At 29.4% G+C, this 14,861-nt stretch overlaps 1 protein-coding gene across 11 annotated transcripts in view; it reads left to right on the plus strand.

Annotated features, from left to right (window-relative positions):
• LOC123272678 (syntaxin-1A) overlaps positions 1-14,861 on the plus strand; it is a 61,102-nt gene that overhangs the window by 33,774 nt on the left and 12,467 nt on the right. For 3 of the 11 annotated variants that reach the window (XM_044739643.1, XM_044739652.1, XM_044739623.1), the window contains exons 4-8: positions 10,068-10,142; positions 10,351-10,533; positions 10,626-10,723; positions 12,154-12,291; positions 13,680-13,790. In XM_044739643.1, coding sequence (XP_044595578.1) covers positions 10,068-10,142; positions 10,351-10,533; positions 10,626-10,723; positions 12,154-12,291; positions 13,680-13,790 — 605 coding nt within the window. The remainder of the gene's footprint in view (positions 1-10,067; positions 10,143-10,350; positions 10,534-10,625; positions 10,724-12,153; positions 12,292-13,679; positions 13,791-14,861) is intronic. The other 8 variants (XM_044739698.1, XM_044739670.1, XM_044739688.1 and 5 more) reach the window with 3 other exon arrangements.

Raw genomic sequence — 14,861 nt, forward strand, 5'->3', positions numbered from 1 at the left:
ACAGTAACCTCTTGATCTAAACTCATTATCTTATTGCCATAAGAATGCAAGTGTGGGTGTTGTATGTCTATAAGTGAGCTCTTATAGATACACTCTGCTTACTCTTAGCTTTTTTTCACTGCTTGTAAGTACAGCCTTTGTACATAAAAGCTTTTTTATGCTGTCAGCTGAAAAAATTTGTAAGAGAATTTTTAAAAAATATAAAATTTAATGAAATATTAGCGGAACTAAAAGTTGCTTTTTTGCACAACAATTGAAGTTAAACTACATTAAAACAATGGGTTAAATTTACAACTCTTTGATTAAAGAGTATTCATTGAATTAATTGCAATAACGCAGTCAACAAAATTTAAATATCAAGAAATATTTTAAACAGTAAGTTTATTGGATAAACGAAATAGAGGAAGATACTGTACTATAAAAAATAATATTTTTAATGAGGAAAAAAAAATTGAGACGTGAAAATTGAATAAAACTAAAAATGGGATTGAATGGAAAGCAAATAGAAAAAATCACATTGGATAGTATGAAGAGTTTCATTACCTTACTTGATTGAAGCTCGCCCTTTTTCTACTTCTCTGTTCTCATTTATTTTTCTTTATTATTATTATTATTATTACTATATATTTTTTTTTTTTTGGCGAGATAGGATTACGAGATACAAACTGAAACGAGAAAGGTCTTAACTTACCCACCGATAACGAGTGGATCCCCAGTTGATGTTATAAAATAAAATTACTTTAGGCCTTTATTATTATCAACGTTATTTTTTTTTATAAAAAATTTTTTTCATCAAGATTAATACATGAATTTACTGTAGATAAGATGATCAATTTTTTTCAATTTGTTTCATAATAGAACCATTGAAATCTATGATGATATAGCTTCTTTAAATTATTGATTAATTTATAAAATAAAACTGATCCTGTCAGTATCTAGAATTGTCAATTAAAAATTAAAAGCGAAAGTTTCATTTAATTATTAGGCTAACAAATAAATAGAAAATTATAACACTGGCAGTTTACTAATTTCACTGTTGTGCATGCGAAGTATGAATTGTGACGTCTTGTGATATGAACTATGTAGTAATCTAGAAAAATTTTTCCGAATATTCAGAAAACAAAAATTTATTTAAATATTTTTACTGCAAAATATTAACGCCTAATTTTTATTAATTTTTCAAATGAAAATATTGTAAATGAAGAATGAAATCTTAATAATTGTAATTACGAAGCAGTTAATGATTGCGGAATTCAAAGACTATTTGAAGCATCCAGAGAGGAAGATGTATACGGTGGATGAATCAGAAGTGAAACACTGAAATAGAGCGAGAGAAGTGAATAGATAGACAGGCAGAGATAGAGAGTCAAAAGGAAGATCGAGAGTGATAGCATGGTAAATCCTTCATTACATTTCCCATGCCCTTGTGGTGAAAACTCTCATCGACCTTGCGGGTGCTTGACCGAATTACTTGGTACTACAAATCCCTCAGAACCTCTTCTATGAACCCTCTGCTCTCCCCACGCTACAATCATGTGTACTTTTCATTTTATTCTACTGTTCCTTTTCGTTCAATTTTAAATTTTCAGTCCAGCGTAGAATATAGCATAGTTGAAATTAAAACAAACAAAAATTAAAATTAACGGGTTTTAATTCTTCGTGTTAGTTTCCAAATGGTTTCTCCTGAATGTGGATACGCAGGATTGGACATAGCTTTTATAGCTCCAATTAAAGAGATTTATTCATACATTTCGGTTGAATATTCCAGAAATACTAAAAATAAAGAGGGATGAAAGAATGCGTGAGTGAAAATAAAAATTTGATTACAAATTACTAGACAGGTGATTTTATTTCGGATCTATGCATAAATAAAACTTAAAAAGTTTTAAAATTTATTGAATTTTTTACTTTTTTAATCTAACAAGTTTTTTTTTTTTTTTTTTTTTACTTTATTTTCTAGATTAATGGAAAATGTTTAATTAGTCAATAATTGTATAACAGGAACATCAAGACCGAGTTTCTGTTGAGTAAAATGAATTTCAGGTTCTATAAAATCATAGAGTAAAAAAAAGTATAAAGAATTATTGGATGCCGTGGGTTGTCGTCGACCACATTGGATGAGTAGCTCTTTGCTGAGTGAGAGAGTTCACCTACTCAATAGGTCATAGTATAACCAGGTTATCGATTAATCGTGAGTTGACGGGATTATCGAAACCACATGCTGCCAGCGACAATTATTCCTCCTAGGTACTGTACTGACGACCACCACCACCAAGTTCAAAGTTCACTGGTGTACTATTATACATACAGTATCATTAAAAATGAAGTCTAATATTTTTTTCAATATGACAGTATATTAGAGAAATAAAATTTGTTGAAGTAAAATGAATGTATAAGTATGAGTATGTAAATATTTCCCGCGTGCGGACTTGAATATTTTATTCAGGTCGGTCTTATTGCTAGCCACGGGCAATAAGTTGCTTCTTCCGTTTCCGTAACTTCCCTTCGGAGCCCCAGTTCACTAAACGGGACTCTGACATCCCAACTTTTATCCACAATTTGCTCTACACATGTACGGATGTAAAGATGTGTAGACACGGATGATAGAGGTGAGATCCAGTGAAGAGAAGTGGAGGGATTGTACAGCGTTACCCGGCACCAACGGACGCTTATTCGTGAATCTAGTCTGGCACGTTTCCACCTCACATTAACCCAATTTCCTTCATCATATCCACTCGAGACACCAATGGGGAACGTGATTAGTAACTCCAACCTATCGATATCCGGCGTTTCTTCGATTTTGCACTTCCTAAATATGTCAGTTTTATTTTTTAAAACTATTAATTTAAAATACTGAGATTTTATTTCCTCTAGATTTTATTCATCATTCATCACTCATCAATTTCCGTTCATCACAAAAAAAAAACTCTTTTTCAGTTTTAATTTTGTACGATAATTTATTGAGCACAGAATTTATAACTGGATTTCAGAGCGAGAAATTGCAATCCTTTGAAGTGAAATTTAAACTCCAATGCTTCACTATATAATTCAAATAAATTAGATGGTAAAATTAAAGCTCGTAATATTCGTAATTATAAAGCTACATTTTCGCACAATATTTATGTATGAATGATATTTCAAATAACTCTGAGAGTTGTTAATGAGGTTATCTATCAAATTTGATTATATTTAGTCTTTTAATCCTTTATATACGTAAAATTATTACGTCAAATATTTCTTTACTCTATAAGAAAAATAAATATTTTTTGTCTACAACAGCGTCACAAAATAACTTTTAAGCACGTATACTTTATCATCGAACGCCTGAGTAACATGTTCAATATTATTTTATATATTTATATTGTCAATTGAATTTTGAGTTAAATCACTCAATCGAGAAGTGGTAATTTAACGCGGCACAACTACGTTCCATCAATAAATTCAATTTAACTTTAAAAATTAAATATTAATATATTTTATATATTAACGAATTCTTCATAGACAAATTTTTAAACCATATTTCAATACCTTTAAACTTTCTTGATTTTAGCAGCACACTTGAAAAAGTCAAATTATAAAATAAAATATCACTCAAGTTATTATAGGATTTGAACTTACACCTTTTTCAAACTTGCATTATCTCAGAAGATTCTGCCGGCTAAATCTCTGTGGAATGCTAGATCATGTAATAAATCAGTCGCATTTTACCATGTTGAAGCTCGGAGCCAACAGATAAATTCATTCTTTTCTTTCTCATTATTATTCTGATTCACAATATTGACCTCACCATTTCTCACAACACTTATTCTCTCTCGGCAATTTTATCTCCAGATAAAGTAGCTTCATATATAGAATGAAATATTCCAATCAGAATTGAATATTAAAACACATTATTCTATTGAATGAAATGGATTATTTTGGCGTTAAATTTTCAATCCGTAAAAGTTGATTTTTGACTGTCAGTATAATTTTTTCCTGCTGGTACAAATGAAGTATAAAAAGTAACTGATGCATGAAAACCTAAACTGTTTGACCTCGGATAAATGATCGCGAGTCGCATTGAACGACGCGATCTATTCACCCTAATTGCTTTTGCATTGCCCCGAGCATTGATCCTCGTCATTCTATTCCTTGTTCAACGTACCACCAGTTACAGGCCAAGTCGGTGAGCTCCAATTGAGTAAATTCGGTGGGGGATTAAAGCCCTCTGGGTTACTCGGGGATTATATCACTTATATATAGACCACAAAAGTTCAAGAAAGAGATAAAAAGAGTATACATAGAAATGGAAAAGTCAATTTTTAAGTAAACTTCACATACATGAAAGCGTTTTGCTCACAAGCACATGAAAGTTCATAATTCTTGGTCTTTTTTTTTGTTATGATGAGCAAGAGTTGAAATCCGTGTCACGTTGAATATACATGTATATAAATATAAAGTAAATATATAGTGACACCTTTGGAACGAAAACTTTTATTCACTGCAGTTCCTGGCTTACCTGATAGTTTTTTTTTTTTTTTTTTTTTTTTTTAATAAAGATTTTCTTACTTGAGAACGAAGACACGTGCATTGCACGTTTATCCTATATATTGTACCTAATATCACTTATATTGACCTGAAAAGAAAGAAAAATAAAAAAAAAAAAAAGTACATCGATAAAATGAATGATGAAGATTTTTCTTTGTTGAATTTTATCTTAATTTATACGAAAGTTGACTAAATCCTGTTCTTTGTACACGAGTGACCTGTCACTAGCTTTAGAGCTTTCATCTTTTGTTATGTAAATAAACAAAAATAAATATTTCAACACATCACCAATCATGATAAAAGTATTTTTACAAAAAAAAATAAAATGAAATAAGAGCTATTACCTTGATAAAATATTTATAGGAAAAAATCGGTTTAAAATATTGAAGCGTCACGTTACATATTTCGAATCAGTGACGTTTGTATTTATAATACTGAGTTTCCGATTGCTTATTCGACTTCAATTTAAATTTATCGACTGGTATTCTGAAGTCGCCCAGCCAATCGAATAAAGTATGAATAACTTCAAAATTATACTTTGCGAAATCTTTTTCTTGCGATGCTCACACGTAAATCATTTATTCACTCAATCGATCATTCTCGAGCGATTTTTATACTCTCGTATGTTTTTTTTTATTTTTGTAACATAAAAAAAACTTCCGAAGAGTACAATATTCTTGTTTAGTATTTATGAGTCTGCACAAGCTCTTCAAAATTCAGTTAGGAAATTGTTCAAAATTTTAAATTCACAACTTTTTCTATTTAAATCTTCAATTGTATTTAAATGAGGAGCAAAATTGAATATTTCAAGAAATAGTTTTCGGGAACTCGAATGCGTTGAATCTTCTTTTTTTAAATTATTTTCAGAGTAAATAATAAAAATTGGTACCCTTAAAAGAGTGTAAGAAAAAATTTTTTTTCGGAAATGAAGTAAAGTTAAAACGTTAAATATTTTTTATCGATAACTCAACTTACACTCTATAAAAAAATTTGATACAAATAATATCTCCGAGGCACTTTACACAACCGTACGAGTGTAAAATCACGGTGCGAAACTTTTTTGACGTGAAAATTTTTTACACGGTGTTATCTACTTTTTTAACACAATTTCGTGTTACTAAAAATAACTTTATTCATAATTTTATTATTCCATTAGGCTCGAAAATTTTTGAATATTTTAGAAACTGTAAAAATAAAAAAAAAATTTTAATGAAATTTTTGAATGCCCTATTTGTTCAATTTTTTTCCAAGTTTTATAAAACTAAATTACTTCCTAAGTATCTCACTAACGTCTTTGCATCCAACACCCTAATTCCCTCGAAGCAATGAATAAATTAACACACTAATCTAAATAACTAGCTGATTACCAATTACGTAATCCCAAATGACTTATAATATTTGATAATGACAACTAAAATTATACTTATTAAAGACTTATAATATTGAAAATTACGTCACCACCACAAGACATTATCCTCTAAGGTACAAAAGCCAAAAGGATTCATATATAATCCATAGACTATTCCTATATCGGTTGCCGTTATTACCAACAAAGCTGTTACTCTGTTTAGAGATATACTTTAGCGTAGGTTGATACTCTAATTAAGAGTATCAATAACTACTATTGCTGAGACAAAAGATATATAATATGTATATTATAATATCATTATCAAAGGATTTCTCATAGATATTCTACACAATCACAAGATTCCTTTCCTTCCTTTAGCATTAGCTTTGAGTGTGCTGTACGCCCGACTTCGTGACGAAATTTCATCCTTTCACGTTCCGCCGTTCTGAACACACGCCCCGATAAAAGAATCTAGCATTGGAAATATACAAGAGCACATTTTGTTGTAAATTTGTTTAGTTTCTCTCAAGCTGTAGCAATTCTTTTACTGCGGAGCAACATCTAAACCCTCTTGCTCTTTGTTTATATTGTGGGTAAATACACTAAAGCATCATAAACAAACTCCCACGTTTCTTTTATTGATCTCTCCTCTCAATAGTCAGTAGTATTTCAAGTTTTCGCAAACGTTTATATTTATATGTATAATAAGCACTATCTTTGCCTCAATTCAACGACTCACTTAGGGTAATTTAACGTCGCTACAAATTTTTATTCCATTTTATTGTGTCTTTCCTTTATTTTTCCTATCAATCATACACTTTTTTACGGCACTGTTTACCTTTCTTCCTCCCTTCCTTTCTCGTTTATCCTCTAATCATTAAATGCTTTGTTACATTTTATAGACATAAACTTTATTCGTCTTTTATGCATACTATAACCTTTCACGATTATTAATTTTTACTATAAAAAATATTTACTACAAATGAATCTAAATTTCGGTTTTCAATCAATCCCATATTATGCTTATCAACAGTGAGTAATTTCTGAAAAACTGTCCCATCAATACAGCTTGACAAGTGGTTAAATAAATTTATCCATAAATTTAGCAGCATTAATTATAATTGAGGTTATAATTGAGGATGGTTTTACTTGTATCACTGTAGAGTGTTTTACAAGGGAGAGTGGGGAATTATTGTCTCTCCACTTTTTTCTCCGTAATATAATCTCTCAACCCCGTCATTATAACTCTCAACCACTTTTTCGTCCCCACCCCCCTGCATGTCGGGATTTTTTCTTTCATGCCCGACACACATGTGCTGCGACTGTGGCCGACTTACGCGTTATAATCAGTACCTGCATTTGCATTACGGTTTTAAATAGTATGGAGGTACTTCTATAATGACATTTTACCTCCATAACTATATGGGAAAACCACACACTGATAGAAGGATTTATTTGTATTAAATAATATTTGTTAATAGTTAACAAATCATTTATTACAGACCATTTTTTAGTATTAAATAAATATTTCTTAGTATTTAAAATGATTTGTTTGTATATAATAAATCTGATTTTCATTTATTAAATATTAAGAAATCTTTTTAACTATAAACAAATCCTTCTATCAGTGCAGAAAACCCGACCGGTACAGAGGCTGGCAATGAAACGCACATATTCTTAGTTTATAATCATTGAAAAATATTGGTGCACGCCGGAATCAAACCCTGGTCCCACTCTTTCGAAATGCAGGTACCGAGCCGATTAGGCTATTGCCAACCTTTAGCATTAATTATATTAATGGAAAATATTTATTGGCGCTATCAAAAGTAATTTAACGACAATAATTAACTAGCGGCTATGATAGTTGACTTTTAAACTGTTATTTCAAAGTCATAACCTCTTTACACCTCCACTTAGCTCTTGGCTATGATTGCTCGGTCGATCTATAATTGGTTTTACAGAATAATAACTAAATTCAAATATTACATTACTAAAAAGATAAAGGAACATTGAATATACAATTTTATTTGATAGTAAAAAATTTCACACAATTATTGACAATGTAAAAGATCGTTGGGATAGATGAAAAGAAAATTGATTGAATTAATTCAATGTAATTCGATGATTGTACATATTGTATATATGTTTCGATAATAGCTCATTAGAAATCAACTACAAGTGAGTAGGCTGTTTAAAGCTAATAATACAAATAGCCATGGGAAATCAGGAGATTTGAGATTGGAAGATACACATATCTATGCTTATAACTATATCTATCTCATCTGTGGTATTATTGCATAACAATCTATATATATGTACAGATACAGATAAGTTAATTGAATCCACCGACATTATATACAGTGGTCCTTTATTACGGTTAATCGTTTGTGGCTATGAGCCTCATTGAGGATTACCACCGGATTAGTTCGATGAAAGTAATCAGCGAAAGTTGGACACCTCGGTTTTTATCTTTTTGCTTACCGACAATCAGACCATTTTCTTCGCCACAAAATTCCTTTTTTCCTCGGCTTGAAAACTTTTCTGGACCTCAGCCAAATCTCATTTTAAAATAACATATATATAGTTATATATTAAATGACAATTAACAAGGGCATTTTGTGATGCCTCTATGGGAACTAAAAGCTCGTGTAACTTCCTTTCATCTTTACTCATAAACTTTTAAGTGCATCGACTACTAAAATAAAAAAAAAAAAAAAAAAATTATCTATAAGGTATGAACTACGGTAACTTGTGTTCATACTTGAGGAAATTACCTTGTTAAATTGCATTACAGCAACGCTGCTTTTTAAAGTTACGGACAATATAAATATAAAATATATTTAACGGACAATAAAAGCCTGAGAATAATTAAAGGCTGTCAAAGTGAGCGCTTAAATCATTAAGTATCTTTATTTCCAATATTGCTTGACCCAGACAGACATCAATGGTTTGTGATATTACGAGAAAAAAAAATTAATAACGATTGATCTTTTACTTGTGGCAATAAAACTATTATATATATTTTTTCTCTTATATCGGGTATTGAATCTTGAAGGATTCTTTGTAGTATCTCTCATATTTCTTTTTATTCAACTCTTAATTTTTTTCTGCCCACTCAATCCACCATTTTCTGCTAGACGGGTAAAGCACTCAGACCGTTGTGTTGATAACGCGTTGGCGTATGACGTAAGATACCTGACTGAACTTGTATCGTCAAAAGTCAACAATATAGATACAATATTTATTTCTCTTGGGAGAAAAAAATTCTTTGTGACACTTATCCTATCTTTATTACTTTTTTTTCGTCAGAGCAAATAATTTATCGAAAAGTAATATCGACGTAGAAATGATGACGTATAAAATTCATTATTGTATTGTAAAGTACTTATAACTTGAATTAAAGAAAAAAAAATAAAAATGAGAGACCTGCGAGCTCAATATTTAAGCACTTGTGAAACGTAAAAACTTCACGGTAAATAGATTCAGGATTATGAAAAATCTCCATGCAAATAGTGCTCGCTTAAAAGATAAAAATAATTTATGCAGATGCGAGCATGTATTAAAAAATAATAAAAATAAGTTGGTAAATAGGAAAAAACTATGATTATTACGAGCATGTGTGTGCATTATGTGAAAAAGTGTTAGGAACGTAGTGTACTAACAGCTACTACCGCTAAAGAATTCATATGCTAGTGGTTATTGACGCGCTATGGTCAGACAAGATAGCATTATAATCGCATGAATAAATATATCATTAACACGTAACACGTGTTTCAGGTTATTTTTACATTTTTAACGCATTGATAAAACATTATTGTTCTTTACGTTTTTTATTTGCCGACTCTATTTATATATTGACTCAATATTTATACTTTTATATTAATAAGCAAACGTTCAAATTATCCGATTTATTTTTAATCATAAAAATTACAAGTTAAGCTGAAGACATTAATTAATTTTTTTTTTTTTTTTTTTTTTTTTTAATAATTAAATTTTAGTGTAAGTCAAAAATAGTCTGACAGTGACGAATTTCACGGGGCCATTTAATGAATATTAATATAAATGTTAATTACACGTAATAAATAATTTAAAAAACAGAGTACTCTTAAAATTAACATAAATAATGAATTTATTAAAATAAATTAAATTTGAAGAAAGGAACTAATTATTTATTTTATTTAAAATGTTATAGAAGTCAAAATGGAACTGGAGGATCTAATGGCCGATATAAAGAAAACTGCTAACAAAGTTCGAGCAAAATTAAAGGGTAATTTATTTGAATTATTCTAAATAATTATCAGCTAAACAAGAAAGATTTTTAAAGTAACAGTAGTAGTTTCTGTAACATAAATCTTTTTTACGGCTAAAGTTTATTTTGAAACTCTAAACTTGGCATAATCAGTAAGCAGTGAATAGTAAATGGTACATAAAAGTCTGGTAGACGAGAGTAATTTATTTTCTCATTATTGTTGCAGTGATAGAACAGAATATCGAGACGGAAGAGCATACGAACAAATCTTCCGCGGATTTGAGGATACGCAAAACTCAGCACTCGACATTGTCAAGGAAGTTTGTCGAGGTTATGACCGAGTACAATCGGACGCAAACCGATTACAGAGAACGGTGTAAGGGTAGAATACAACGACAGCTTGAGATCAGTAAGTTTACTCGCTATAATTTATTAACTTTATTAAAAAGACATTATGGTTAAGGGATATTAATATTCATATTCGTAATTTGTTTTTAACAGCGGGGAGAACTACGACTAATGAAGAGCTCGAGGAAATGCTTGAACAGGGAAATCCTGCAGTATTCACGCAAGGGGTGAGTTCTTATACTCAAGTAAAAGTAATATTATTCATGAAATATTTATACGGTAATGTCTATAAGTCAGATTAAATAATATAAATCTGGGTAATCTGGCAATTTCTATTTATTTTTATTATTATTACCTTATTAGTAATTTTCATGATTTTTTTTCTATTTCCATAATTTTATTCATTTAATAATGATCATTATTAAATTTGATTTTTTTCTAAAAAATTATATTTTTCTGACTTGTATTAATTTTTAACTTCCCGCTAAGAAAATTGAAAATTTTCAAAAATCGGGAAGTTATTGTTTTCACCCCGTTTTTCGAAAATCGAGTTTTCATCAGATCTCGACGTTTTGAGGTCCTACAAAGCTTCCTTGACTATTCCCGCGATGGTATCTGTATATCTGTATATATATATATATATATATATATGTGTGTGTGTGTGTAAACCTCTCATAACTTTTGAACGGCTTGACCGATTTGATCGCGGTTGGTGCCATTTGAAAAAATTCAACTAAACTTAGATTTTCAATACAAGTTAGACCGATTCGGACCGATAGATTTTGAGAAATCTTAAAAAAACCGCGAAAAAAAATTTTTTTTAATGTGGTTTTTTTCGAATAACTTTCAAACGGCTTGACCGATCAATTCCAAAAACTAATCAGCTCTTAACATCGGAAAATCACATCGATCACCACCAAGCTGGTCAAAATCGGTTGATTCGTTCGTGAGTTATCGTTGACGAAAGAAATCGAAAAAAAGTGTTTTTTTCGAATTACACCGAAATTTCCGGTCTAATCAATTTGGGTTTGAAAATATATTGTAGAATTCAGAAAATTGCGTCGAATGCCGCCAACCGCGTGAAAATCGGTACACTTATTCAAAAGTTATTGCGGTTTGAAAATTCAAAAAATAGTGTTTTATTAAACTTCCATCAGACTTTTGAGCTCGGAGAGCTCAAAACTACACGAAAATTATATTTTTGAGCTCGAAGAGCTCAAAAACGTAATAAGTGTAATTTTGAGCGCTTAATTACGAAAGTAGCGGGAAGTTGCAGGGATGGCCTTCAGGGTCAACCGGTTTCCCAATTTTTTTTTTTTTAATTTATTTATTGATAATAGAATTTAAATTAAGTTCATTATAAAAATTACAAATAAAAAGTTTCTAAGTTTAAACTTTCCTCACATAATCTTAATAAAGTTTATTGAATACTTATAAAAATTATTAAAACTTTTTTTTTTTATTTATTATTATTAAATTGTTTTTTTTTTTTTTTTTTTTAATATTATTTCAAGTAATATTTTAGTAATTTTTTTTTTTATTAATTTAAAAATTAAAACAAGCGATAAAATTAAAATCAATACTCTATTTTCAGCAAAAATAAATTTTAATATTTACCTCAACAAATAATCCAATATTTGACCTAAATGAGTGGTTATTTCTTTTTATTTTATGTTAATAGATAATTATGGAAACGCAACAAGCCAAACAGACCCTTGCTGATATTGAAGCACGTCATGCTGACATTATAAAACTCGAAAATTCAATCAGGGAACTTCACGATATGTTTATGGATATGGCAATGTTAGTCGAGAGCCAGGTAAGATTTATTAGTTTGTTTATAATTATTTGCAGTAATTATTTTCACGTGATTAAATAAAACGCCGTTACCTTTGAATTAAAATTTGTTGAAAACTTTTAAGATATTAAATTCTACTACTGAGATATTAAATAATTCTTTAAACTCTAGTCTGTTCTTCCAAGTACTCAAAAAAATTACTATAATTATTTATTCATTTATCACAAAGGTAGCGGCTAAATAAAATGATTTATTAAAATGTTTAATTAAATTCAATTTATTTCGGTACTGAAACAACATTAATTGAAATTTTAATTACAGTTAAATGAAATCATATGTTTGACATAAAAAAATTAATTAATAGTGAATAATTAAACTATTAATTCTTGATTATTGTTAATTTAATTAAAAGTCGTGACAAACATATGGTTTTGATATAGAAGATAAATAATACTAAATTAAAATGTAATTGTCCCCTTTTTAATTTGATAGCTTGAAATGTCTTGTGGCCGGAATTAACCGATAAATTATTTATTTAATATAATTATGAATAAAAGTCAACAGCGTGAGCCCGTGAAAATTTAACCGTGTTTGACATTAAATTAATCAATCAGACAAATTTTAATTTTCGTATTCATATTCACTAATAGCAGCGTAAATTAATTACTTAACAAACCCGCGTATGTTGCTTTAATTATTGTTTTTGTAATCAATATTAATTATCAATAATTCCGTAATTTGATTCCTCGTTTTGGTTTATTGAATATCAATGGAAAATTTAGTATCGATTGCGTATAATGGACGCGCGGCGCCGCTATTTTCGGGGAAAGCTAATTTTATTTCATTTTATTCATACTAATTTTTTAATTTATAATCAATTAATTTCGCTAATTTTACTCCAAATTATCTACTATTTTTTTTTATCTATTCTTTGAAACTTTTTTACTTGCAAAAATTTCTATTGTAAATAAAAAATTGAAAAGGCTGGATAAATTAATAATTAAAAGATCTATTAATTAATTAATTAATTAACAATATTTATTCCAAACTAAAAAATTACTCTATTGCATGTTAATTAATTTCTAAATTTCAAAAAAATTTTTTTAAATTACCCATTAAAAAAACAAACATCTTTTCTTTTTTATTAAATCTATAAAATTAATTATACAGTCAGATTACAAAAAAAAAAAATTTTTTACCTAAATTTTACAGCAATTATTCTCATCAATTTAGAGTTTGATAAAAAAAATTATTCGTTGGTAAATAAACAGTTTATCAAAGTCAGACTGCATAATTAAGCACCAAAAAAGTATTAACAAACTCACGCATGAAACTAAAAAAATATTTAAGCATCAGAAACTAACATTCTTATCTTTTTCGCTGTGGGGTCGCGCCGCGTGCCTTTTTAGGGCGAGATGATAGATCGCATAGAATATCACGTGGAGCACGCGGTCGACTACGTGCAGACGGCCACGCAGGACACCAAAAAAGCACTCAAGTATCAAAGCAAAGCCCGACGGGTGAGTCCCCCCCAAAATAATATTAAATTTTGTGTTCATCCACATCTAATTGGTCACTTTTTTTCTTCCTCTCCTTTTTCCTCCTTTGTCCTTCTCAACCCATCTCCATTTGTCCTTCCCAAAATCCCGCGCCCATCGATCAATAAATCACCCACTCAATTCCATCGGTTCCTAAATAAAAACTATCTAACACAAATTTACACCCTCCTTCTCTCCTTTTCTCATCAACCCTCATTACCGCTCATTTTATTTTTTTTATCTTTCATCTATATTTTACTATTGACACCTCAAATAATATATTAATTATAATAAAACGGCGTTAATAAAACACCATCCATTTAAATGTGTATAAATAATACATCTATCTATATATATTTACGTAACATTATTTGTATTCATTACGTGTGTGTTTGATGCTTTGGTAAACCTAATATTTATTTATAAATATAAATACCGATTTTTAAATCAATATAATATGAAATATTTTTAAAAAAAATTTTTTTTGAAAACTCGTATTTATATTTATAAAATTTTAATATTTATTACTAATCTGTGTTTCCTTTTAATATGAGTGTGCTCATTGTTTGTTTCTGTCCACTACTGCTCTGTTTCACTCTGCAACAAAAAAAAAAATATAAAATAACAAAAAAAAAAACATACGAAACTAAACGCTAATATTGTCATGATGTAAAAAAAATATTAACCAACCATCTAATTATTTTATTATGAAAACTGACAATTAAAACCGTCTCCATTGTACATTAATATATAAATATCTGTGTTATGTATGTGTGTGCGTGTGCGTCCACGCAATTAATAACTGTGGGATCCTTTAAATTGTTCTACTCGATTTACCAAAACCAATACCTTTTTTTACATTAACTTTAACTATTACAAACTAATCCTTTTAACAACAATTACCTGATATTCGCGCATTAAACACAAATACAAACTCGTTGTATGTTGGTGTTGCTTTTTATACTATTTATTGTAACTACTACTACTACTACTACAACTATTGCTGCTACTACTATTGAAACCAAAAATTGATAACCCAACCGGACGGTCGAG

The sequence above is a fragment of the Cotesia glomerata genome, linkage group LG1 (genome assembly GCF_020080835.1).
Source record: "Cotesia glomerata isolate CgM1 linkage group LG1, MPM_Cglom_v2.3, whole genome shotgun sequence".
NCBI lineage: Eukaryota > Metazoa > Arthropoda > Insecta > Hymenoptera > Braconidae > Cotesia > Cotesia glomerata.